The 27,659-nt window shown below is 40.0% G+C and overlaps 1 protein-coding gene across 10 annotated transcripts in view; it reads right to left on the reverse strand.

Annotated features, from left to right (window-relative positions):
* Window positions 1–27,659, reverse strand: part of NBEA (neurobeachin) — an 881,590-nt gene that overhangs the window by 479,984 nt on the left and 373,947 nt on the right. For 9 of the 10 annotated variants that reach the window (XM_050937106.1, XM_050937099.1, XM_050937102.1 and 6 more), the window contains 2 exons: window positions 19,101–19,539; window positions 1,029–1,183 (listed from right to left, as the gene is read on the reverse strand). In XM_050937106.1, the coding sequence (XP_050793063.1) occupies window positions 1,029–1,183; window positions 19,101–19,539 (594 nt within the window). The remainder of the gene's footprint in view (window positions 1–1,028; window positions 1,184–19,100; window positions 19,540–27,659) is intronic. The other variant, XM_050937098.1, reaches the window with a different exon arrangement.

Genomic DNA, 27,659 nt, shown 5'->3' on the forward strand with positions numbered 1-27,659 from the left:
GGAGCCACCTGGCCACGCTTCCACTTAAGAGCCAGAGAGAAATGTCACCGCTTTTGGGAGCCACCTCAGATAAGCGCTACCTGAAGCCTGCACCCTGAATCCCCTCCCACATACCAACCTCCTGTCCCAGCCCGGAGCCCCCTCCTACACTCCAAACTGCTCATTCCCTGCCCCACTCCAGAGCCCACACCCCCAGCCGGAGCCCTCACCCCATCTTGCAGTCCAACCCCTTGGACCAAGCCCGGTAAATATGAGTGAATGAGCAAGGGTGGGGGAGAGCAAGCAACATAATGAGGGGAGATGGAGTGTACAGGGGGGCATGGTCTTGGAGAAGGGGTGGGGCAGAGGCAAGGCCTCAGGAAAAGGACAGGGAAGGGCAAGGGCGTTCAGTTTTCTGCAAATAGAAAGTTAGCAACCCTAAGTATAAAGAAACAAACAAGCCCCTACCTCTCTTTTTAAATCTTTATAGGTCATCTGCAAGATGAAATTAAACTGTTACTCGAAGAATGATTCATGTTAACATTGGTGGGTATTCATTGAAAGGCCTTATGACAGAAAACCATTATGACTTTTATTCACAAATACTAATAAATAGATTTGGGGTCAAGACGGAATATATTCCCTCTTCCATTCTAGGGTATATTAGCAGCAATGTAGTAGGGTTTTTGCCTTCTTGGGGTGTTAAATAGTGAATATCTACTAGCATTAACTGTGTATATCCCCTACAAATATGCTATCACAGGAGAGAGGAGGAGGAAATGGGGAAACTCACTCATTTCTGTTGTAATCCTCTATGCTTCTAAGACATCATTAGGACTATAATTCATCCATATAAGGTTGAATAATTTTCTTAAACAATAATGGTGGGGATACACATAGAGCAAGAGGAAATTATGTCCTTCTTAGGGGACAAAAAGATATACCTCAATTGAAAGCTCAATTATAATAATAATAGAAAGGAGACAACTGAAGGAAAAATACAACACAAAGAAAAAGATGAGGTTCACAAAAATATTTAAGGACGATACCTGTTGTATTAATCATACTTTTTGGTGTAGCTCCTGTAGCAGCAAATATGTTTGGTGTAGTACCCGGTGGCAGAACACCTCCAGCAGTGGCAGCTCCAACTGTGGTAACAGCTAGACTACCTGGAGGCGGTTTCTTTACAGGTACAACAACACTCCTGCAGAGAAAGAAATGGCAACTTAATACAACACCACAAAGGAGTGGCACTGGGGTTTGTTTTTATTTTAACCACTTTTGATAAGAAATAAACAAAGAATCATACAAATGTAGGGCTGGAAGAGGCCTTGAAAAGTCATCAAGTCCATGACCCTTGTGCTGAGGCAGGACAAGGTAAATTTAGATCCTCCCTGAGAGGTATTTGTCCAACTTGTTCTTAAAAACCTCCAATGATGGGAATTCCAAAACTTCCCTTGAAACCCTATTCCAGAGGTTAAACCACCCTTATAGTTGGAAAGCTTTTCATAACACAAAGTAAATCTCCTTTGTTGCAGATTAAGACCATTACTACTACTTCTACATTCAGTACATGAGGAGAATGATTGATCAACAATTTAACAATTATAGGGGACAGGTCCTCCTTGAAGAGTTATCAGGTCCCCCCAGCCTTCTTTTCTCAAGACTAAACATGCCCTGTTTTTTGTTAAACTTTCCTTCTGGGTCAGGTTTTTAAAACCCTTTATCATTTTTGTTGTTCTCCTCCGGACTCTCTTCAATTTGTCTGCATTTTTCCTAAAGTATGGCATCCAGAATTGGAAACACTGCTTCAGCTAAGGCCTCACCAGTGCCAAATAGAGTGAAACAATTACCTCCCATGTCATACATATGACTCTGCTGTTAATATACCCCAGAATGATATTACCCTTTCTTACAACAGCATTACATTGTTGACTTGTGTTCAATTTGTGATCCACTACAACCCCCAGATCTTCTTCAGGAGTAATACCACCCAACCAGTTTTTCCCCATTTTGTAGCTGTACATCTGATTTTTCCTTCCTCGGTGAAGTACTTTACACTTGCCTTTATTGAATTTTATATTGTTGATTTCAAACAAATTTTCCAATTTTTCAAGGTCATTTTGAATTCTAATCCTGTTCTCCGAAGTGATGGCAACCCTTCATCCCCATCTTGGTGTCAACTACATATTTTATAAACATTCTACACTCCATTATTCAAGTACAAATGAAAATACTGAATAGTATCAGACCCATGAGACCCTTCTAGATACTCTCCCAGTTTGGCAGCAAACCATTGATAACTACTCTTTGAGTATAGTTTTTCAAAAAGTTGTGCACCTGCCTTATAGTAATTTAATCTAGAGTGCATTTCCCTAGTTTTCCTACGAGAATATCACATGGAACTGTGTTAAAAGCCTCACTAAAATCAAGATACATCATGTTTACTGATTCTCCCTAAGCATTAGGCCAGTAACTCTGTCAAAGAAGGAAATTAGGTTGGTTTAGCTTGATTTGTTCTTGACAAATCCACGCTGGCTATTCCTTATAATCCCTACTGTCCTTTAGGTGCTTACAAACTGATTGTTTAATAATTTGTTTCAGTATCTGTCCTAGTATCCAAGTTAGGCTGACTGATCTGTAATTCCCCAGGTCCTTTTTGTTCACCTTTTTAAAGACAGGTACGTTAGCCCTTCTCCAGTCCTCTAGAACTTCATCCATTCCTCATAAGATAATTAAAAATGGTTCCAACATTGCTTCAGCTAGTTCCTTAAGTACCTTAGGATGAATTTCATCAGGCCATGACGACTTGAATACTTGTAGCTTTTCTAAATATTCTTTAACCTGTTCTTTCCCTATTTTGGTTCGTTCTCCCTTGTTGTTAATATTAATTGTTTTGAGTACATGATCACCACTAACTTTTTTTAGTGAAGAGTGAAGCAAAATAGGTATAACTATACTTAAATATTTTCTTAACTTTTATTGCTAGTGCAGTCTCATTGATCAAGCATGACATTGAGAGCTAAGAACTTCAAAATTCTAATCCAGGTCTTACCACTTTGTGGTCATGAGAATCTCAATTAATCTGTTTCAACTGCAACACCTGTAAAATGGAAATATCTCCTCTTTCACAAGGATGTTGTGTAGTCTAATAATTGTCATTGGTGTCTTTATAGCACTTTGCATTTTCAAACTACTTTATAAGTGCAAATACTGCAATTATTGTGGCAATGCAGTACATACTGCTAGTGCACATCTGTACAATCTTAGATGAAACTGAAATTGAATAGATGCCATTAGACGGTCTTATCAAAGCCATCAAAATTATAGTTATTATTGACAATATCTGAATATAGGACCTGATTCTCCACTGTCTTGCACCTGATGCAGTCAACTATACCTATAAAAAGCAGTGTAAATGTACCAGTCAGAGTTCTGCATTCACACTTGACGTGGTGTTTTATATCCACTTTGCTCCTTGGCACTCTTGAGAGCAAACTGAAAACACAACGTGCAAGACAGTAAGATTCAAGCCCACAGTGTATATAATATACTTAATTTTATTAATTTAGAATTAAATTTATAAATTTAAAATTTATAACAAAAAAGATTGTTGCAATATTGAGACTTCATAAACGTTCAAAAAAAGCATGTATAGACCACATACAAGCAGTGATTATTGTAGTGATACAAGTACATATGCATCACATCTGAAGACAGTATTTGTCTTCATCCTATTTGTAACTAAATGGCCTGATATATGCAGTTCAAAATTAAAAAAGGAAAATACCAAAGGGACATTTAAACAGTGTTTTTCTTAACAAGAAGTCTCTGTCTGGCAGAAATGAAATCTGTCTACTTTTAATGTCTCTCTCTTCATTTTATAGAAAGACTATTTTTGTGGCCCTTGATTCACAACAGAACTAGAAAGTGAAGAACAAATGTGAAACAGAAGGGATTTTTAAATGCAAGAAAAAAAAGATGCTTATCATTTTCATTATACTCACATGCTTTTTTTTCTGAACACATGTACTTCATTTTTCAAGTAAAATAGGCATAATATTGTAGTATTGAAATAAAAGAACAAAAGAATGTAGCTATTTAGGGTAAGATGTCAGCTTCCTGGCTATTGTTCCGCACTTCAGAAAGTGCTTTTAGTAAGGATTTCTCAGTATATTTCTTAGTAAACTGACAAGACTCTTCCAGAAAAAAGTGTGTTTTAAGAAGAAAGTGTAGCTAGATCTCAGATTTTCATTTATTAAATAAATGAGGTCCAAGGTAAACTTATAGACCAATATTTCACCTCCCCTTGCAAAAAAACCCCAAAAAACTTTAATATATTCCATCTCAGAATTTGTTTTTATTCGGGACAGTTCAACTTTCTGGTTGGGGAGTACACCCTTCCGGTCTGCTGACAAAAAAGGAGACGGATTTTTAATCAAACTACAATAGTCTCAAAGGACTCTTTTTAAAAAGGCCTGCTTCCAATGGTTTGACTTAGAGATCAAGTAGGATACAGAAGAGAATAGAGCTTTAGGAAACTCCATGTATACTGTGTCTAAGTGCAGAGAGTCAAATAAAATTAGAATGGATGTTTGTTTACTGTCTACGTCAAGCAGAAGTCATCAAGCAGTGTTCTCTGTGCTGTCTCTGTGCCTCATTTAAACCTAAAACTCATCTGGGAATGCTGACAGGTGTCAGGTGCACTTGGAGATAGTGATTTGCTAACTTCTCAGTCATCTTGCTTAGAACAGAAGATTAGACACTGGGTAGTACTGCAGAGATAGGTTGCATCAAGAGTTGGTTTCATTAGTACCAAGCCTGAGTAAATGTGGGTGACAGACTACTGTCTTTCAATACACTGACCATAGGGTCAACAGACCTGATAGTAGTATCAACTTGTTAGCATCCCAGTATCAACTTGTTAGCTATCCTTTATTATCCAAGGCCATTATGTGTCAGAGTTGTCAGTGGAGAATCAGATTTCCTGTGCCATGTTCTGAGAAAGGGTGCTGCATGCCATCTGAATGTGATCATTGAAAGCTGGAGACTAGAGTTGCCATCTCAGACATGCATGATTATTTCTGTAAAAATAGGCCATGATAGTTCCACAGAGAAGGCATAGAAATTTAAAGTATTGGTTGTGCCTTTCCCTCTCCATATCTGTAAGTGTTTTCTGCTCTGGCGTTGAGTATTTATCCTTCATGTTTTTTCTGTGACAGATCATCTAAGAATCTCTATAATCTGTGGCACAAAGATCGGGAAGGGAGTGTTTCTACCCAGCATGCCGTTACATCTGTGAGACTTAACTTCTTGGCTTAGTAGGATTTTCCATTAGAAGTTTTAAGAAGGTAGATGGGAACACACATTCTATGGTGGGCAATCAAAATTGGGCCTTTTGCTTGCTAAGAAGTGGGAAAGAGCTCAAATATCAGCTAAGAGGAAATGATTGTCTGATCAGGATGAGGATGCAATGCTCTGCACATCAACTGATGTCTGCTCTGAAAGCAAGAGAAAAGATAGTCATGTGGTTAATAGACTGACTGGCAGCTCAGGAGATCGGGGTTCCCTTCCTCTGTAAATAGATTTCCTACCTGGGCTCTGAACCATCTCTCTGTGCCTCAGTTCACCATTTGTAAACAGGCAATATTGCCCTAATTCACAGGGATGTTGTGAGAGTAGATCCACAAAAGCCTGGAAAATTCTCTAATACTATGATGACGAAGGCATAGAAGTACAAGCAGCATAAGTCTTAGTTAAGAAGTGGCCAGGTGTCCCTCACTAAACGTTGGTCATCTGGGGCAGTGGTCACTTTTCAAAGGTAGAAGGATGCATGTTCTTCAGTCTCTATAGCTTTGAATTGTATGTTCAGTCCAAATTTCATCCAGACGGAGGCAGTGATCGTGTTCTAAGATCAGATGCCATTTCCTGTGTCTTCAAGGGTCTCTGTTTTTGATTATTTTGTTTTCAAAGTGGGTCAGGAGCTCTTGATTTCACACAAGACAGGGGTCTTACCACAGGTCCCAGGACCATTCAGCTTCTCCCTTTGCTGAACAACAGTCTTCACCACTCCCACCCAACAGTTTCTATTGCAGAACAGGAGTCCCAGGCATGGTTACAGCTCCCTGTCTCCTTCTCATCTACGTGAAGAGAAGACGCATTTGCTGATGGTAAGCTCTCACATAGCAGCATTCATAAATAATGCTCTAGTTGTCTCTGAAAATGCCCCATGCTGGCTTCCCATAGAATACTGAGACATGTTTAAGGTCTCAGTCTTAAGTACTCAATGGCCTGGGCTTAGCCTATCTAAATCAAAAGGTCTGGGCCATGGACTGTGTCCAATAACTCCACTCTTCCTTAATGGAACTTCCTGCTGTAAGGATAAAGCTAATCTGTGCAGAAGTCTGAACTTTCTTGGCATGTTGTCTGAGACTGTGGGACAAACTCCCATAGGAATTAAGATCTATTACTAACCTCAACATCTGCTCCTGCAGCTATGCAACCTGGCATTGTCTAACAAACTGTAAGCTGTATGTACATTTAAACACACACACACACACAACCCCCTACCAAAATCTTACCACAACAACACAATGTATACACAATTTTCCCACTGGAGAGAGGATAAGCAAAGGAACAAACCACATGGTAGATCAGAGGAGAGCAAACTACAGCCCACAGGCCATATCTGGACTATGGGACTCTCCTGCTTGGCCCCTGAGCTCCTGGCCCAGGAGGCTAGCCCCTGGCCCCTCCCCTGCTGTTCCCCCTCCTCTGCAGCCCCAGCTCACAGTGCCACCAGCACAATGCTCTGGGTTGCAGGGCTGAGAGCTCCTGGGGCAGCACAGCTGCAAAGCCCAGCCTGACCCAGTGCTCTGTGCTGTGCGGTGGCATGGCTGGCTGGCTCTAGTCACCTGGCGCTGCTGTAGCACCACCAGCCACCAGTGCTCCAGGCAGCGCAGTAAGAGGGCAGGGAATGGGGTGAGGGGCTGGATAGAGGGCAGGAGAGTTCAGGGTGGTGGTCAGGGGGTGGGGTGGTCAGAGGGTGGGGGGTGTGGATAGGGGTCAGGGTGGTCAGAGGGTGGTTGAATTGGGATAGGGGTCCCGGGGGCAGTCAGGAAGGAGGGGCGGTTGGATGGGACGGCAAGGGGCAGTCAGGGGTGCGGGTTTCGTGGACAGGGAACAGGAGGGGGTTGGAGGGGGAAGGAGTCTGGGGGGGGGTCATCAGGGGGCGGACAAGGGGTGGGGGCTGGGCCACGCCTGGCTGTTTGAAGAGGCACAGCCTCCCCTAACTGGCCCTTCATTCAATTACTGAAACATGATACAGCCCTCAGGCCAAAAAGTTTGCCCGCCCCTGTGGTAGATGTTAGTCACATTGCTTAATGCATCACTGGAAGGCACTCAAATACTGTAGTCATGAGAGCAGTATAAGAACCTATATAAAATAAAACAGGGCAGTGTATCAGCATTGTCAGAGGCCCAGTTTGTTTCATCTCCTTCCAGGCCTGGACTGCACAGTAGGCCTCCCTTGCACTTTAAAGATGTGACATTGAAAAGTGCTTGGTGTTGGCCTAACTTTGCTCCCACTGAAGACAATAAGAGTTTTGCAATTAGCTGCTATGGGAGCAGAGAGAGGCTAAAAGTGAGCACTTTTAAAAATCACACCCAGAATCTGTTTAGTGATGCAGTGAGAAGAGGAAATATCTTCTGACATGTACCATAATTTAAATGCTTCGTTCTGGTTACTGGATCATATGCTCCATTATGGTGCTCCCAAATGGGTCTTTCCTCTATATTATCAACAAAGATCTTGTAAGATCCTGAAGTGTCTGCTGGGCCAGCTGTTCTTTTTATATTTTGCAGCCAGTGGGACTTTTTCAGTTGAATGTCTTCAGGACCCTCTAAAACAATTCAGTTCCCCAGGAACTTCCAGAGCGTATGACTGGTAAATTTGCTGAGATCTTAAAATGGGCAAAACAGGATCTCAGAGAAGATAAAAAGATATGCTAGATTAAAAGATTGTGGAAGCTTAGGAAAGGAAAGAATAGTCCAGAATTGAAACATAGGAATTGCCATTCTGGATCAGAATCGAGGTCCACCTAGGCCAGTTATAGCTCCAGGGTGAGCTGTTCCTTTGACATCACTCAGTGTCTCATTAAGCATCTTTCATTTTACAGGCCCATATCTGTACTACACTTAGAATCCTGTGACTGACCCCACTTTTAGATTGCATACCCAGGTCAAAGGACCTGACGCCTTCAGAAGGTCCAACTGGGTTCTGACACCTGCTATAGACTTTTTTCAGGACTTGTGACCACTATGAAAATGCAAGTATCAGAGGGGTAGCAGTGTTAGTCTGGATCTGTAAAAGCAGCAGAGAGTCCTGTGGCACCTTATAGACTAACAGACGTTTTGGAGCATGAGCTTTCGTGGGTGAATACCCACTTCATCAGATGCATGTAGGGGAAATTTCCAGGGGCAGGTATATATATGCAGGCAAGCTAGAGATAATGAGGTAGTTCAATCAGGGAGGATGAGGCCCTGTTCTGGCAGTTGAGGTGTGAAAACCAAGGGAGGAGAAACTGGTTTTGTAATTGGCAAGCCATTCACAGTCTTTGTTTAATCCTGAGCTGATGGTGTCAAATTTGCAGATGAACTGAAGCTCAGCAGTTTCTCTTTGAAGTCTGGTCCTGAAGGTTTTTTGCTATGCCTACCTTCATGCCTCCAGCTTCCTTCCTGGGCACATCACACGATCCATTGTCTACAGCCAAGCACTGAGGTACAACCGCATCTGCTCTAACCCCTCAGACAGAGACCAACACCTACAAAATCTCCACCAAGCATTCTCAAAACTACAATACCCGCATGAGGAAATAAGGAAACATATCAACAGAGCCAGACATGTACCCAGAAGCCTCCTACTGCAAGACAAACCCAAGAAAGAAACCAACAGGACTCCACTGGCCATCACATACAGTCCCCAGCTAAAACCTCTCCAACGCATCATCAGGGACCTACAACCCATCCTGGACAATGATCCCACACTTTCACAGGCCTTGGGTGGCAGGTCAGTCCTTGCCCACAGGCAACCTGCCAACCTGAAACATATTCTCACCAGTAACTGCACACCGCACCATAAGAACTCTAGCTCAGGAACCAATCCATGCAACAAACCTCGATGCCAACTCTGCCCACATATCTACACCAGCGACACCATCACAGGACCTAACCAGATCAGCCACACCATCACCAGTACATTCACCTGCACGTCCACCAATGTAATATACGCCATCATATGCCAGCAATGCCCCTCTGCTATGTACATCGGCCAAACTGGACAGTTGCTACGGAAAAGGATAAACGGACACAAATCAGATATTAGGAATGGCAATATACAAAAACCTGTAGGAGAACACTTCAACCTCCCTGGCCACACTATAGCAGACCTTAAGGTGGCCATCCTGCAGCAAAAAAACTTCAGGACCAGACTTCAAAGAGAAACTGCTGAGCTTCAGTTCATCTGCAAATTTGACACCATCAGCTCAGGATTCAACAAAGACTGTGAATGGCTTGCCAATTACAGAACCAGTCTCTCCTCCCTTGGTTTTCACACCTCAACTGCTAGAACAGGGCCTTATCCTCCCTGATTGAACTACCTCATTATCTCTAGCTTGCCTGCATATATATACCTGCCCCTGGAAATTTCCAATACATGCATCTGACGAAGTGGGTATTCACCCACGAAAGCTCATGCTCCAAAACGTCTGTTAGTCTATAAGGTGCCACAGGATTCTTTTCGGCTGATATTTCTTGATATGATAAAGTACTTAGCACCTGCTGAATTTCTAAATGAACTTGGCACTAAAGAGGTGTCTCAAAGCATCAAGACATGCAATTCTAGGCATGCTAGCACATTCAAACACAGCCTGATAAAACAGGGTAAAAAGAGCACCATATAAACCATTGCATGCCTATGGAATAAAGCTTGGTAAATTGGAAATACAGGAGTGACAAACTGCAAAGTTTTAGCCACCAAGTGTTCAAACAGTTCTTATTCATATATTGTTATGTACTGGTACATATGAAAGACCATAAACAAAGGGTAATGAAAAATGGTGATTGTATCAGGTTAAAAAGGTGGATGTGCATGGGGTGGAAATGCACATCCAAAATAAAGTGGTGAAGGTGGGTGGGTGAAGGGTTGTTTGTTTTTTGTTAAATTAGCAGGACTGAGATTAATATCATGTAAGTTAATTTCTCAGGTATACCTCTCTATGGGGTGGTGACAACACAGAAGAAATAAAAAATTTAAAAGGGGATAAGAAAGTTATGAAACAGGCAGGATACAAAATAAGTCAGGAAAAAAAATAAGCTAATATATTCAGTGTGAGTGTAACAAATCCTAAATACCTATAAAATCTGGAGCTTCGGTACTTATAAATGTACTTGTGATATTTATAGATCTGTGGCGTGTGCGCAAGCTGCATACTGCTATCCTACCCAAAAAGATATGATTTGGCATTCTAACCAACTGAATGATGTTGAATAGCAGCAAAAATGTCAGACTTCTTTCTCATTTGTTCCAGGACTTCAAGATATGATAGAAATTTCTGCATAAATATAGATGCAGAAATGCTTCCTATTAAAAAGACTATCCAAAGTATGGAATTTTACAGCACTCATTACACGATTTAAAAAGAAATTCATAAGGCACAAAAGCAAGATGACTTAAAACTTCAGTAATTTCAGGTTAGGAACTTTCTAGCAGGAAGACATAAGAACGGCCATACTGGGTCAGACCAAAGGTCCATCAAGCCCAGTATCCTGTCCTCTGACAGTAGCCAATGGAAGGTGCCCCAAAGGGAAAGAACAGACAGGTTATCATCAAGTGATTCATGCCCTGTCACCCAATCCCAGCTTCTGGCAAACAGAGGCTAAGGACACCATTCCTGCCCATCCTGACTAAGAGCCATTGATGGACCTATCTTCCATGAATCTATCTCCTTTTGAACCCTGTTATAATATTGGCTTTCACAATACCCTCTGGCAAGGAGTTCCAGAGGCTGACAGTGCGTTATGTGAAAAAATAATTTCTTGTGTTTTAAACTTACCTATTAATTTCATTTGGTGGCTCCTTGTTCTTGTATTATGAGAAGGAGTAAATAACACTTCCTTATTTACTTTCTCTATACCACTGATGATTTTATAGACCTCTATCATATCCCCCTTTAGTGGCCTCTTTTCCAAGCAGAAAAGTCCCAGTCTTATTAATCTCTCCTCACATGGAATCCATTCCATACCCCTAATCATGTTTGTTGCTCTTTTCTGAACCTTTTCCAATACATCTTTTTTGAGATGGGACAACCACATCTAAATGCAGTATTCAAAGTGTGGGCATACCATGGATTTATATAGAGGCAATATAATATTTTCTGTCTTATTATCTATCCCTTTCTTGATGATTCCCAACATTCTGTTCCGGTTTTTTGACTGCCGCTGAACATTAAGCAGATGATTTCAGAGAACTATCCACAATGACACCAAGATCTCTTTCTTGAGTGGTAACAGCTAATTTAGATCGCATCATTTTATATGTATAGTTAGGATTATGTTTTGCAATGTGCATTACTTTGCATTTATCAACATTAAATTTCATCTGTCATTTTATTGCACAGTCACCCAGTTTTGTGAGATCTTTTTGTAGCTCTTCACAATCTGCCTGGGACTTAACTATCTTGAGGAGTTTTGTATCAACTGCAAATTTTGCCACCTCACTGTTTACCCCTTTTTCCAGATCGTTTATGAATATGTTGAACAGCACTGGGCCCAGTACAGATCCCTGGGGGACACCACTATTTACCTCTCGCCATTCTGAAAACTGACCATTTATTCCTACCCTTTGTTTCCTATCTTTTAACCAGTTATCAATCCATGAAAGAACCTTCCCTCTTACCCCATGACTGCTTATTTTGCTTAAAAACTTTTGGTAAGAAACCTTGTATTTGTTTTAAACCTGCTGCCTATTAATTTCATTTGGTGGCCCCTAGTTCTTGTATTATGGGAATAAGTAAATAACTTTTCCTCATCCACTTTCTCCACATCATTCATGATTTTATATACCTCTATCATATCCCCCCTTAGTCTCCTCTTTTCAAAGCTGAAGAGTCCTAGCCTCTTTAATCTCTCCTCATATGGGACACATTCCAAACCTCTAATCATTTTAGTTGCCCTTTTCTGAACCTTTTCTAGTGCCAGTATATTTTTTGAGATGGGGAGACCACATCTGTATGAAGTATTTGAGATGTGGGTGTACCACTGATTTATATAAGGGCAATAATATATTATCAGTCTTATTCTCTATCCCCTTTTTAATGATTCTTAACATCCTGTTTGCTTTTTTGATCACCTCTGCATACTGCATGGACATCTTCAGAGAACTATCCACGATGACTCCAAGATCTTTTTCCTGACTTGTTGTAGCTAAATTAGCCCCCATCATATTGTATGTATAGTTGGGGTTATTTTTTCCAATGTCCATTACTTTACATTTATCCACATTATTTTTCATTTGCCATTTTGTTGCCCAATCACTTCATCAACAGTGAAGACCAATGCAAAGAATTCATTTCGTTTCTCCACAATGGCTTTATCTTTGAGTGCTCCTTTAGCATCTTGATTGTCCAGTGGCCCCACTGGTTGTTTAGCAGGCTTTCTGCTTCTGATGTATTTAAAAAAAGTTTGCTATTACTTTTGGAGTCTTTGGTTAGCTGTTCTTCAAATTCTTTTTTGGTCTTTCTAATTATATTTTTATATTTCATTTGCCACACTTTATGCTCTTTTCTATTTTCCTCATTAGGATTTAGGATTTATCTTTTTAAAGGATGTCTTTTTTGCCTCTCTCTGCTTCTTTTACTTCGTTGTTTTACCACGGCTCTTTTTTGGTTCTCTATGTTTTTTAAACTGGGGTATACATTTAAGTTGAGCCTCTATTTTGGTGTCGTTCAAAAGTTTGCACGCAGCTTCCAGAGATTTTACTTTTGATACTGTACCTTTTAATTGCTGTTTCACTAACCTCCTCATTTTTGTGTAGTTCTCCTTTCTGAAATTAAATGTGTCAGTTTTGGCCACTGTGGAGTTTTCCTTGCCACAGGGATGTTAAATTTAATTATATTGTGGTCACTACTACCAAGAGGTCCAGCTATATTCACCTCTTGGACCTGATCCTGTGCTCCACTTAGGACTAAATCAAGAATTGCCTCTCCTCTTGTGGGTTCCAGGACTAGCTGCTCCAAGAAGCAGTCATTTAAGGTGTCAAGGAACTTTACCTCAGCATCCCTTCCCGAGGTGATATGTACACAGACAATATGTGGATAGTTGAAATTCCCCATTATTATTGGACAGTCGCTACGGAAAAGGATAAACGGACACAAATCAGATATTAGGAATGGCAATATACAAAAACCTGTAGGAGAACACTGGCCACACTATAGCAGACCTTAAGGTTGACATCCTGCAGCAAAAAAACTTCAGGACCAGACTTCAAAGAGAAACTGCTGAGCTTCAGTTCATCTGCAAATTTGACACCATCAGCTCAGGATTCAACAAAGACTGTGAATGGCTTGCCAATTACAAAACCAGTTTCTCCTCCCTTGGTTTTCACACCTCAACTGCTAGAACAGGGCCTCATCCTCCCTGATTGAACCACCTCATTATCTCTAGCTTGCCTGCCTATATATACCTGCCCCTGGAAATTTCCACTACATGCATCTGACGAAGTGGGTATTCACCCACGAAAGCTCATGCTCCAAAACGTCTGTTAGTCTATAAGGTGCCACAGGACTCTCTGCTGCTTTTACAGATCCAGACTAACACGGTTATCCCTCTGATACTTGAAACCATTATTATTATTATTGAGTTTTTTATTTTAATAGGCTCGCTAATCTACCTGAGCATTTCAGAGTCACTAACACCATCCTGGTCAGGTGGTCTGTAATATAGCCCTACTGCTATATTCTTATTATTAAGACTAGTAATGTATCAAACAAACTGCAGAATATGATCACCATATAGAATCACTCGAACAGTTTCACAATGCCCAGTGTCCTGGACTGATTATTTCTGTTGCGACAAACCACATTTATAAAATATATGCTGATATTAGTAATAACTAGAACTGAATTTTATTGTTTTTTTTGCCATCAAAATGATGAGAATGGAAGAAGGAATTACTGGCACATTATGTTCCATTACAGTTATAAGTCTAGGACAGATAACCCTCAATGCTTGCTTCTAAACATGTCACCCTGGATGTTATTTTCAAGGAGTTCAGTTTGATGTTAAAAGACATGTCATAACTTTGAGAATGCATGCTCCACTGTCCCAGAAATCTGTTTATATAGTTCATAATGTAATTACTGCTACCTTAACACAGATGAGGCAGAAGGCAGCAATATATTGAAAACTAATTGAAAAATGCAGTTGTCCAGAAGCACTTGCAGGGAAGAGGTCTCTGAAAAGCTACACAAAGCTTCAGAGTTTGAAGTGAAATTTTTGATGTTGTCACTCTCAATCTATTGAATGGCTGACAGACAATCAAACCCGTCTGGCTGGCTGGCAGCTCATTTTGCTGGCAGGTGGCAAACAATTAGACACACCAATTTGTGCCTCCTGATGACATTAAAGCATGAAACTAAGTTGTATGCAGGGCCCAATGATTTGTGTGAAAGCATTTCAAAAATAATACTCTTTGCCGTGGCAACTCATTTCAGACTGCCACCTCCCATTATAGCTTTGAGCAGTGAAGATGACAGGCTTGAGTTACGTGCAGTGCAAGGCCGCTTCTGTTCAATCCGTCATCAGCGCCCCTCGAGACCTCAATCCCCTCCTTTCATCAATATCACCTCATCATTTACATTCGATAGTACTTGACCTGCTGCATACATTAACTACACAGAAGTCCCTTTTTATAAAATGTGCAGGAACATGTTTTGTGCTTTTACATTTCATTTATAGTTATATAATTCTAAGAAATAATGCACGGCAACACATTACTCTAAGCAAGTACCATTGCCAATTTCATTATAAAAGTAAATATTAAGTGTTATAAATATTGTATTAGATAATAAAAGTAAACACTGCTTTGAACTTTATTTACATGAGCTTTGGTAAATTTTCATTTGACCCCAATATATATAATAAGAGGTTGCAATTTAAAAAAAAATGCTTTAAAAGCACACATCTCTTTAAAAAATAGTTTGTTAATTATTTTACCATTATTCCAGTGGTTTCTTTTATAAGAATCACCATAACCCCCAATGTAAGAAATATATATCTTGTAGCACATGGTAATGTACATAAACTTTCAAAGAAAATACCATATAAAGTATCAATTATCTTCAATTTCTTAAATAAACTAACAAACAAAAATATGCCTACGAATCTATTACAGATTTTCCAACACAAATAATTATTGTAATACTTTCCTTCTAGACAAAAAAGTTTTAGGTATAGCCTGAAAACACCAGGACAGAGAACAACTAAGCTGCAACTTACTTCAGTCTTCCAGAGATAATGGAGGAAGGACAGGAGGAAAAAATTCACAAAGCATTACAACCTAAAATACAGATGTATTGCTTCTAAGTGGCTCTCTTAATGCATTTCTATGCCAATCTCTTACATATAATTTTAGATCTACTATCAGTTATTTCTCAGCCCATGGGTTGTAACCCCCAAAACAGGTTTCAAGAAAGTCAAGGTGACCCTCTCTTTTTCTCCATTTTATAGTCTTCCATTTATTTTTTTTAGAAAAAATGTCTCCACGGCCTATGCCTCCTTATAGCTACGAAGATAACACTGAAAACATGAACTAAGTGCAAACTGATGCCATGATACCTGACTGAACCTGCGGGCAGCCCACATTAATACTTTTGGATATGTCTGTTCCATTCATCTCTGTCTAGGCCCTGTGGACTCTGATACTGCAGCCATGACATTTCGCATTTTTCGAATTCAGTATTTTTCTATTTTGTCTTATATTACATTCTGGTTTGTCTCCCTGCCCTGCTGGGACCTTCCTGCAGCAGTCTTTTGGTCTCTCAATTGGAAATTAATTAGATTACAATGCATGCTCCCTACACTGTTCCATGGAACCAGGCAGCACAGTGTTTTTTTCCCTCTCTTCTATGGATCAATCTCTTGCAGCTTTCCTCTATAGCAGATTTAGATCAAAGCATACACCAGAATGCTTGCCAGCACCCACAATACTTCAAAGGAGCCATTGCAGCAGATCACAAGGGAACCTGGGCACGTATATAAGCATGGAGCACTGAGCTATTTGGGGACCAAGAATCCATCTTTACAAAAGAAAACCTTTAGATTCTTCTAGTAAAGTTTATAGGTTTACAAAATCAGAAGACAATTTTAATAGCAATACCATATACACAAAAACCCTCTGAGAATTTCCCAGTAACACCAAATGTAATAGCCAAAGCTGCCCAGCCTCACATAAGTAGGGAAAACACTGAATGCTCCCTGAGTCTCAGATGGGAGAAATCTGCTGCTGCCAGTCAAATTAAAGCTGTTCACTTTTTCCAGTGACTAATTTATAATAGCTACAAGAACTGTTGTTTAGCCAAGTAAGGGCAACTAGTACTACTTACTACAAGTGAATGAAGATACAGGTGTGTCTTCTTTTTCCAACTTTTAATACCTGTCTTGTATGAATGGGAAGGAATCAAACACAAGAACTTCCTGTTTTGCTGTCCACTGACAGGATATGCTACATTCCTTTCTGAACATGGTTCTGCTGTTACAAAATACTTTACTGATCTGCACTGGCCTTCTCTGAATTATTCTTTCCAGAGGTGGAATGTGGTATGTGTCAAACTGGGATTTGTCAACATGTATCAAGAGCACTGTCTTGTTGCAACCACCCTGCTCTTCCCATATTAATAAGTGGGAGGGAGCCCCCAACTAAAGGGTGGGCCAAGACATCCCTGATGAGGGTAAGAGGAGGGTGTTGGAATAAAAAAGATTGAGAACCACTGATCTACACTTGGACTAACTCCTGAGATAACTATCTGCTTTGACTAGCAGGCAGTGCATTCAAAGATTGGGACTCAGTCTTTTCAGTCACTCTTTTTCACTGAGCTTTCTTGCTGATCAAGGGAGGGAGTAAACTGGGCCACACATAAACCTAGTATAGCACATGCTGTCAAGTGCAGCGTTAACAGCAATGCCACCCAGCACAGTAAGGGGTAGAGCCAATGGTCCGCCCATTTCCCAACTCCATTACATCCCGTCTCCCACACATGCACTGAGCGATGCAGGTAGCCAGTGCAGGGGCACCTCCTCACACACCTGTGCCACTGCATTAGTCAGGACACAGTTTGACCCTGTAGTATTAAGAAAATAAAACCAACAAAATACTTAATGTCTATACAACATTAATAAAGTTATTAAAAAACTGACAATTGCATATAACCTTAGGCCCTGAATCTGTACTGAGAACCATTAATGTAGACGCACAAGTTCGCCTGGAGTCTCACTGAAATTAAAAGGACTCTGTGCGGGTGAAGATTCTGATGAAGGCTTAGAGCACACATGCAGTGCTACAATCCAAAAGGAAAATTAATATGTTAAAAGTTCGAGTATTTACTATTTCTTAGGTAACTGTCATGTACATTGTAAGTAGTGTACATGCTTAACTGCTAAATGTAAAAGGATATAGCTTTGAATATATTTGGGAATATGATGGTTGCTCACACAGAAAAAAACCTCAAAGGTTTTTCATCTATTTTTCCCCCCTTAAAACCAACCCAAATTACCATATGTAAGTTGATGAATGGGAAAAAAAAGCTTCTTCCTAATAAAGTAGGCAATAAGTAGACTGTCTCTCTGAAATGATCAAAAGAACGAAGATATTTTTGGGAAGACCACATTCCCTTTTTGACATTCCAGTCCCAGTCCATTCCCTGCCTCTCTTTTCCAACAGGTACAATCTCATTGCTTATTAATTAGTCCACTGAGGCAGCTTCCAACAATTTTGTCTTATCAGCTTCACTATACTTTTGTAATGAAAAGTGCTTCCTAACATCATATAAGTTTTTATCCAGCAATTTTCATTTATCCTTTTTCTCCTTACTATTTACATTAATCTGGAACTAGTGACTGGATTTTGTTTCCATTAACATTTTATGGACAATAATTTAATCCTCTATTATGAGAATTTTTGTGTGTATTTCATACTTCTTTAGTGGTTTTCCTCTATCATATTTTAAACCTGAAATATTTATTTTTGAAGTATCCTCAGAATTTTTTTTTTCCAGGATGTGGTTATACGAATCATAAGTAATATATTTCTAAAGCACTATTTAATAGTTTTGCCACACATCAGAGCTTGTGCTGGATTGTTTAATTCTTTAACTGATTCTTCTTTTGCATAGGTTAAGGATAAACACAATACAAGTAACTCCTTTTTTGCAGGATGTTGTCAATTGTATCTCTCAACACAACTGCTACATTAAGACTTATTCTTAAGCTACTTTAACCAGCAGTGTGAGCATTTTCAGTCAACCATGAGAAATAAAAAAAATATGGCTCTCAATGTAAAATGTGTTCCCTTAAAACATAAAAAAAAGCTGGGCTTAAAAACTTTAAAAATGAAGCACAGGACTCAGTCTCAATCTTGTTCTTATGGAAGTATGCATACAATCTGGCATGACTGATTTCACTACTGGAAGAGGACTGGTATGACAAACATTTGGAAATATTTTGTTGGGACTTCACACAGCCAGTCTCTTGTACATAAACAGAGACTTTTTCCCATTCAAAATATGGTTTTAAGAGAGAAAAAAGTTTTACTACATCAACAGTTCTTTAAAACAGGCTTGCTCTTCCAGCATCAATTACAGTTTTACTTGGTGCTTAGAGAGAAAAACAACATGAATAACTTTTGCAGACACTGCATGGTCTGGTTTTAGTAATGCCATGAAGAAGTAAAGCAACTGTATTTTCTTAATACTATCTAATCTGAATTCACACTGGACTATCAACATGTTAACAAATAAATACTCCAATTCTCAGCATTACAACAATATAAAATAATTAACTCAGCCATATACCTGTCAAAGGAGTGAAACTGCATGGGAAGAATTGACTGAGCTTCCCTCTTCAATGCAGGATCTGGGTAAGGGATAGGATCAGGACCACACTCTGCAATTTCAATGGGGGCTGCCACAAGGCTTTTTAGTATCTCCTTGACATTCATGCCTTTGCTTTGGCTGATGCTGGATATTGAAGGTGCAGGCTTCAAGATTTCACTGGGACTTTCTGTTAAGCTTTCCTGAGATTTCTTTACCTCAGAAGACAAAGTAGACAATAATTCACTCATAGCATCAGGGCCTGTGCTTGTCTCTAAATCTGTCCCATTTAAGATGCTGGGCATCTGCTCCTCTCCAATACCAGAATCTGTATGAGGAATGGAGCTTTCCAGCTGAATATCTTCAACTGGTGTTGGTGTTTCTTTTTCCTTGATATTCTCTGGAAATACAACAGGAGTCTCTGTAGTGAAAAAGGGTTATAAACAATATTTAAAGCTTAGTCTGGAGTTGTATAACAAATATGTCACTGAAGCTTTATAAGATAGAAGCTATCAAGTCTTAGAATGCATATAAATCTTAGCAAATTAACAACCCTGCAGTGCACACAAAACTTCCATTGGATTCTATGGACATTTTCTGCACATGATGGGCTGCATAATGGAGCCCAGAGTTGTGCTACATAATCTCAGTGACATTTTAAAAAATACAACTCATTCCTTATGAAGTTATTAAATGGCAGGACATTGCATGCTAGAACATAGCTTGACATGTTTATTGTGGTGGTCTAAACACACTACTCAGCTACAAATCAGATATCAAAACATTAATTCACATATATTACCAGTAAGGACACTGGAAATATGTGCAAAAAAGTTATGCTATTTCACAGCTTTAAAATCTCTTCAAGTGCTTAATATATCTACTGCTTTCAGGAAAATTTAAACTTTCATTTAAGAGAAAATTAAGTGTCTAGCCTTTCTGGTATCCTAGGTAACATATAAATATGAACCAAAGCTGTGAATCCTTCATGAGTCTCTAAACAAGACAGACAAATAATAGCTCAAAACTCCAGTAGGGTTTTTTGGCACATATTGAGAGAAGAATGAACACACCTTTCAGATACCAGGTTGATTCAAATCCCCAGTATCAACAGAAACTCAGGGGATGGGGGAAGTGAAATCAGTGGAATTTTGAAAAATGTCCAGAGCTCCTATTAATAACATCTTGCAAATGTCTGCTTTTATCAACTATTTACAATGAAACACACAAATAACAACTTCACTATAAAAGCATAGCAATCTGATGCTCCTTTTGGAATCCGGCTAGAGTTGTGAAGACCTGCCTCAGATGGTTAATATTTCAGATTACTCTTCAGGGAGACACACATTGTGGTTATCTTTTCAATGCCAAAGAGCCTGAACTCAAACTAAAGATTTGTTATTTATAATATCAATTTATTTGTATTAAGGACACTTGAGATAAAAACCCTGAAAGTAAAATTTGAATAGTCTAGATATAAATTATGGCCTCTCATGTATTTGTTATTTGTATTTGCCTTTGTGATTCTGAGAAAATGGTAAATCTGGTTACTTTGGAAGATAATATCCTGCAGTATATGTAAATAAAATTCTGTTTGATTAAAGGGTTCTAAATAAAATGTTTTTTTTAACAATATAACTATCAGAAATTGTATGTTAACAGTTTATGATCTGAAATTATAATAGACAAGTGGACTATAATGTCACAACATTATAAAAGTATATTAGGTACAAATATATTGTATCTTTATTTATATCCCCACACACACACACACACATATAACATACATGTACATATATGTATTTACATTGTATATGTGAACTGTATAGAATATATGTATATTATACATACATGCCTTTGAACTAATTTCAACTTAGAACAATTCATATACAATTGTATAACAACGTTATACACCATATACTGGCAGATGACCTCTTGATGTCTCTTCCAACCCTAATCCTCTATGATTCTATGAACTGCAAGCCCTAGAGAAGACCCAAGGAAAATGATTTGTTACTAGGAACACTGTTTTTTTCTTCTAAATGTTGCATGCACTCCCCATGACACACACATACTTTCACAAACAGAATGACTTGTCTTTTCCAAAGTAGATACCAACCTCACTTTTTAAATCAGGAAGCAGAAACTGGATTTATGTACTGCAAAGTTGACAGCCACTTGAAAAGATATATTCCCATTACACACACATTGTCTACTAGAGTCCACAGAATATTTATCATCATAGATATCTAGCATGATAGAGTTTAGAAAAAGTAATCAGATCAGTGACATGATCTTAATGGATTTTTTGAGACTAAGTTTCCCAATACAAAAATAAGATAGATAAGTCTGAACTGGAGGGAACAAGGGGCTTTGATATCCAGTTCAAGAACACTGTTGCTCTGCTTAAGCTGAAGCTCCTTTATTGGTTTCCTATGAATATCCTGCTTCTTGGGAAGACGAATGGGTCAAATTGAGACTCTAGAGCAGACATGGTAAATATTCATGTTGACTAAATTCTGCAGAGGAGGAGAAAGTGACTATATACAGTATCATTCAAAAGTAGACACACTAAAAGATGGCCCATAGTTTGAATTTTTATCTGGTTTACAATAAAAATCCATAATCTACATGTACAAATGTAGGGAATTTAGTATTATGATATATTGCTTCCTGTATAAAGGAATTTCTCTGAAATTGCAAAATATCATACACACAATTTTCAGCAATCACCACTGAGGTTATTTTAAACAAAGTAAAAATACCTTTTTATTCTCTCTCTAAGCAAAAGTCAAGCCCCAATGCCAGTGCACTTTCTGAGGTTCAAACTGAAGGGTGAATTATACTTTAATCTGGTTTTGTAATAGCAAAGTGTTTCTACTCAGATACACAGAATTTTGATATGCAGCCATTACAACCTACCTGACTAAATCACAAAACTGGGAAATGTTAAGATTCTAACTTAAAAGTATTTATTCATCCATCTAAAATTTAAGACTGAAATATATCATATTTCCCAAAATATCTGCAAACAAAAGAGAGCATTAAGAAAGTTAACTTGCTCTATTGTCCCTGTTTATTACAGACAATTGGTAACATTTCACTCTAAGATTAAATTTTATTTATTTATGAATGCAGTCTAGACCCTGATTATTAAACAATAATAATTATGGATTGTTATTTACAATAATTTAGATATATGAAAAAAGCTTTCAATAAAACCACTGTACATACAAGTATATTAAAAGGTATTGTACTTTCAGTGCGATCAAACTTTTAACCTCATTCCTTTATTGCCATTCCACAGTATCAATTCCATAAGAAACTGACTGCATTAAACCAAATGAACAGTGTCTTTGATTTATTATTATGAACAGTAATTTCTGCATAAGACTTACATTTCATAATATTTCTTATTGGATGCATTAAAACTATTTTCCAAAATATCGCAGTCCCAATAAGTAATATACTTTAAATGATCCAAAGTTGCTTTTTATTTGTGGCCACTCTGCACGCTGCCTCTGCCCGCAGGCACCGCCCCCGCAACTCCCTTTGGCTGTGGTTCCTGGCCAATGGGAGCTGCAGAGCTGGGTGGGGGGCAGCATGCAAAATTGCCTGCCGCACCTCTGCCTAGGAGTATCCAGGACAGATCGTACTTGCAGGGAGCCTCCCGAGGTGAGCAATGCCTTGGATCTGACACCCTGCACCACCTCCTGTGCCCCAACCCGCTGCCCTGAGCCCTCTCCCGCAGCTAAACTCCCTCCTTCTTAGTTAACCAGCATTTTTCACTTAGCTGCACCTCCATTCTCCCAACATGTTGAATAAAACAGCTTTTACTGTATTTAAGTGCCAGATATGCTAAACATTCATATGGCCTTTCATGCTTCAACTACCATTCCAGACGACATGTTTTCATGCTGATGACGCTTGTTAAAAAAATCATATGTTAATGAAATTTGGGAATGAACTTCTTGGGGGAGAATTGTACGTCTCCTGCTCTGTGTTACCCGCATTCTGCCATATTTCATGTTATAGCAGTCAGAGATGATGATCCAGCACATGTTGTTCGTTTCAAGAACACTTTCACTGAAGATTTAACAAAATACAAAGAAGGTACCAATGTGAGATTTTAAAGATAGCTCCAGCATTCAGATCTGAGGGGAACAAGGTGTGGAGCATGCTTTCAGAAGTCTTAACAGAGCAACACTCTGATGCGGAAACTACGGAAGCCGAACCCCCCCCACCCCCCGGAACTAACCTTCTGCTGGTGGCATCTGACTTAGATGATGAAAATGAACATGCATTGGTCCACACTGCTTTAGATCACTGTCGAGCAGAACCCATCATCAGCACTGATGCAGGGGTCAGCAATGTGTCTGTACACTGACACAAGTGTCCACAATAAAAAAATTGAGATCTGTGGGGGGGGCACGCATGGTCAGCTCCCTGCAAGCGGCTCCCTGCCCTTGCTGTTGCTGGTGGAGGCACAGCCAGGCAGCTCTGCATGCTGCCTCCATCCCCACTCCCCTACAAGCACTGAATCTGCAGCTCCCAGCCCATTGGCTGGGAACCACAGTCAATGGGAACTGCAGGGGCAGCACTAGCTGTGCCTGTGCATAGGAGCCGGAGGGGGGACATGCTACTGCTTCCTGGAGCTGCTTTTGGTAAGTACTGTACGGAGCCTGCACACACACACCCCCGTGCCCCACTCCTCTGCCCCAGCCCTGATCCTCCTTCTAAACCCCAACCTCTTGGTCCCAGCCCCACCCCAGAGCCTGCATTGCCAGCAGGAGCCTGCACACACACACACCCACCCCAGCCCGGATCCCCCTCCTGCACCACCAACACCTCATTTCTGGCCCCAACCCAGAACCCACACCCCCAGCCCAGAGCCTGTACCCTCTCTCTCACCCCAATCCCCTGCCGTCAGGCTGGAGCCCCCTCCTGCCCTGCCTCTGCCAATGTCTGTCATTAAGTCTGGTAATTTTGTCAAGCGTCAGTCTCGCAACATGGTGGTGCTAATCCCTGAATGGATGTATGTACTCTGGGAAGATGGCTGAAGGATGAAGGGATATATGAATCTTTAGTGCATCTGGCACATAAATATCTTGAAAAACCAGATACAACAATGCCATGTGAACACCTGTTCTCACAGTCACATGGTGTAAACAAGAAATGGGCACCATTATCTCCCATAAATGTAAACAAACTTGTTTGTCTGAGCGATTAGCTGAACAAGAAGTAGGACTGAGTGGACTTCTGGCTCTAAAGTTTGACATTGTTTTATTTTTGACTACAGTTACTTTTTGTACATTATTCCACATTTTTAAGTTCAACTTTCATAATAAAGAAATTGCAATACAGTACTTGTAATTGAAAAATACTATTTCTTGTGTTTTACAGTGCAAACATTTGTAATAAAAATAAATATAAAGTGAGCACTGTACACTTTGTATTCTGTGTTGTAACTGAAATGAATATATTTGAAAATATAGAAAACATCCAAAATATTTAAATAAATGGTATTCTGTCATTGTTTAATAGCACAATTAATTGCACGATCACTATTATTTTTTTTATCATGATTAATTTTTTTTTTATTGCTTGACAGCCCTATTAGAAAGTTTTTAAGATGAATTACAATTTATACACAGGACCAAAGAAACCAATTGATTTAGCTATAGCACTGCATGTCAAAGCTTTATTATATTCGCATTGATTTTATTTCATAATACTTTTGTCTTCTATGGACTGCGGGATTGGAACAAAGAGTATATCTTTTCACACATGCAGTCAAATTATATTTAGCCAATCCCCTTAAATTTATAGAGTGGGTGCTCTCAGAACAGAAGAATCTTGAGTACTTAACCCACCTTAGCTAAATGAGAAGTTAAACATGAACAGCAGCAAAAATATAACTGATTACATCTGTCTATTGTTATAACATTCTGACAGCCAGCTTGTAAATTTTCAACAACCCTCATCAGTTTTCTGTAGCATTAGGCCGTGTCAGTAGACAAAGCAGGAACATTACTAGACCTAGTGATCTTAACCCTGTCAGAAGTCGGCAGTTGGATACCAGATGCCTCTTTCTTACTGTTTTTCATTGTAAGTAATGAGTTCATCTACTACATTATGGAAAAAATATGGGCTTAAGTTAAGTAAATGACATGATGTCTATGTGGTGACCTCATCTGTCACATTCCTTCCCTAAAATATCTTGTTTTACTGTGATTTATGAAGTGCATTGCCATTTTTTTTGCCTATTAAGTTATCTAAATAGTAGGAAACAAATATATAGGCTTCCTATTATCACAGGCACGAAAATTATATTAATGTAGGTAAATATATAAGGTTTTGCTATTCCAACAAATTGACATTAAAAAGACAGTCTGCTTTTATCTTTACCCCAAGCTTCCCAATGCTAAGTAATTAATCCAGGAGTCGGCAACCTCTGGCACACGGCTCACCAGGGTAAGCACCCTGGCGGGCTTGGCCAGTTTGTTTACCTGCAGCCACTGGCCACGGTTCACCGCTCCAGGCCAATGGAGAAGGTGGGAAGCCGTGGCCAGCATAACCCTCGGCCCGGGCTGCTTCACGCAGCCCCCTTTGGCCTAAGACAGTGAACCGCGGCCAGTGGGACCTACAATCAGCCGAACCTGCCAACATGGCAGGTACACAAACTGGACCACCCGCCAGGGTGCTTACCCTGGCAAGCCGTGTGCCAGAGGTTGCTGACCCCTGAATTTACCATTTGTGTATATTATAAGAACTCATTTTGTATTTCTTTGCCACATTTATTCTGTATCTTTATTACATACAAAATAAAACTGAAAATTTGCAAAAGTCAAATATCTGAAAGGAATAATTTTCAACTGCTTATAGTATGGCCAAATCAAAATCACTGTTCATGAAGCTACCAAATGTGACTCCTCGAACCTTGGGCAGCAGGTATCATAGGCTAGGGGAGGCTGTGCCTCCCCAAACAGCCAGGCGTGGCCCCACCAGTGCTCCACCCTCAGGCTCACACTGTCGCTGTGCGGTGATCCTGGCTCAGGCTGGGGCTGCGCCACCCGCCCTTCCAGTGGGCAGGAGGCACTAGCCTAGGGCAGGGACTGGCAGCTGTGGGGAGGGGCCTCTCTGGGCTCCGGCGGGCAGCAGGCGCAGAAGGGGTAAGGCCTTGGGTGGAAGGCTAGACTCCCCGAGCCAGTGGTTCATGAGCCAGCCATACCCCAATCCCACAACTATCCCGATACCATATGTCAAAGTCCTGTGGCAAACCATGGAGATGCCAGAAAAAAAAAAGTTTCAACTTTTTTTTTAAATAATGGAACGTGTTAGGCAACCTTAACAGGAGAGTTGTTGCCTCTCTAGCATAATTAAAAGCAACACTGACATTTTTTTCTATTAGCCCTTCTATCCCCATATAGAGAGCACCGTCAATGAATGGTTCCTGGCCTGCTTGTCACAAGGAAAGAACTCTAAAACAAATCCCTTTCCATTGTCAAGTACCAGGTACTTTTCTGTATCTGTGGAAGAAGCAAGACCACCATAGAATAACCACACCTACCTACTTGGTTCTTAACCGACAAACGACACAAGTAAATGACTCAAAATTACAAGAAACGTACAAAGGGATAACAACAACAACAAATGGAGTTGTGACAGAAACATGCAAAGCAAGTGAACACAACAGTAACAGAAAATGACAATGGAACAAATGTCTAACAGAGTTTTGATCTAGCCTGACAAACTACTCCAAGTCCACTCTTATTTATCTCAGTTCCCGGCACTGGAAACTTCATTTTGTATCACAGGCAGAAGTTACAATGGGGAGTGGTGAGAAATCCTTGCTGTTTGGCTCTGGTCTTAGCCTGAGCAAGTTGCTGCACCAGCTGATCAGCCTGCACTGATCCTGTCACTGGCAACTAGGCTTCCCATGTGAATTTAGCATGACTATTTGCACATGCGTTACTTATTAGACATGATCATTCATTAGCTACATTTATTGAGACAGTGCTCGCTCGCGCTCTCACTTTGCTTTCTGGGCACTGCTATTCAACTCATTTTGCTTTTCACTCTAATGAAATCTCATTTGCTGCTGGGCCTATTTAAAGATTTTTTTTCCTTTGCTAACTGAAGGACAGTAGGGAAAGGAAAGAGGAAAGGAAGAGCCCACTTGATTTACTTGACTACTTTTATATGGAGGAGGATTAGCTCAGCAGTTTGAGCATTGGCCTGCTAAACCCAGGGTTGTGAGTACAATCCTTGAGGGGGTCATTTAGGGAACTGGCATCAAAATTTGTCTGGGGATTGGTCCCGCTTTGGGAGACGGTTGGACTAGATGACCTCCCGATGTCCCTTCCAATCCTGATATTCTATGATTTCTTCTGCCTCCTCTACAGGTTGAGTGCTTGGTTTTTCATAATCCTTTCTAGACTAATGAAGACAGGAAACGAGGCCCCATATATCCTGAGCTAAGAACTGTATTAACCAAGCCATTTCTGCGTAACACAGCTCCTAGCCCACTGTAGATGAGGT

Source organism: Gopherus flavomarginatus, chromosome 1 (assembly GCF_025201925.1).
Source record: "Gopherus flavomarginatus isolate rGopFla2 chromosome 1, rGopFla2.mat.asm, whole genome shotgun sequence".
NCBI lineage: Eukaryota > Metazoa > Chordata > Testudines > Testudinidae > Gopherus > Gopherus flavomarginatus.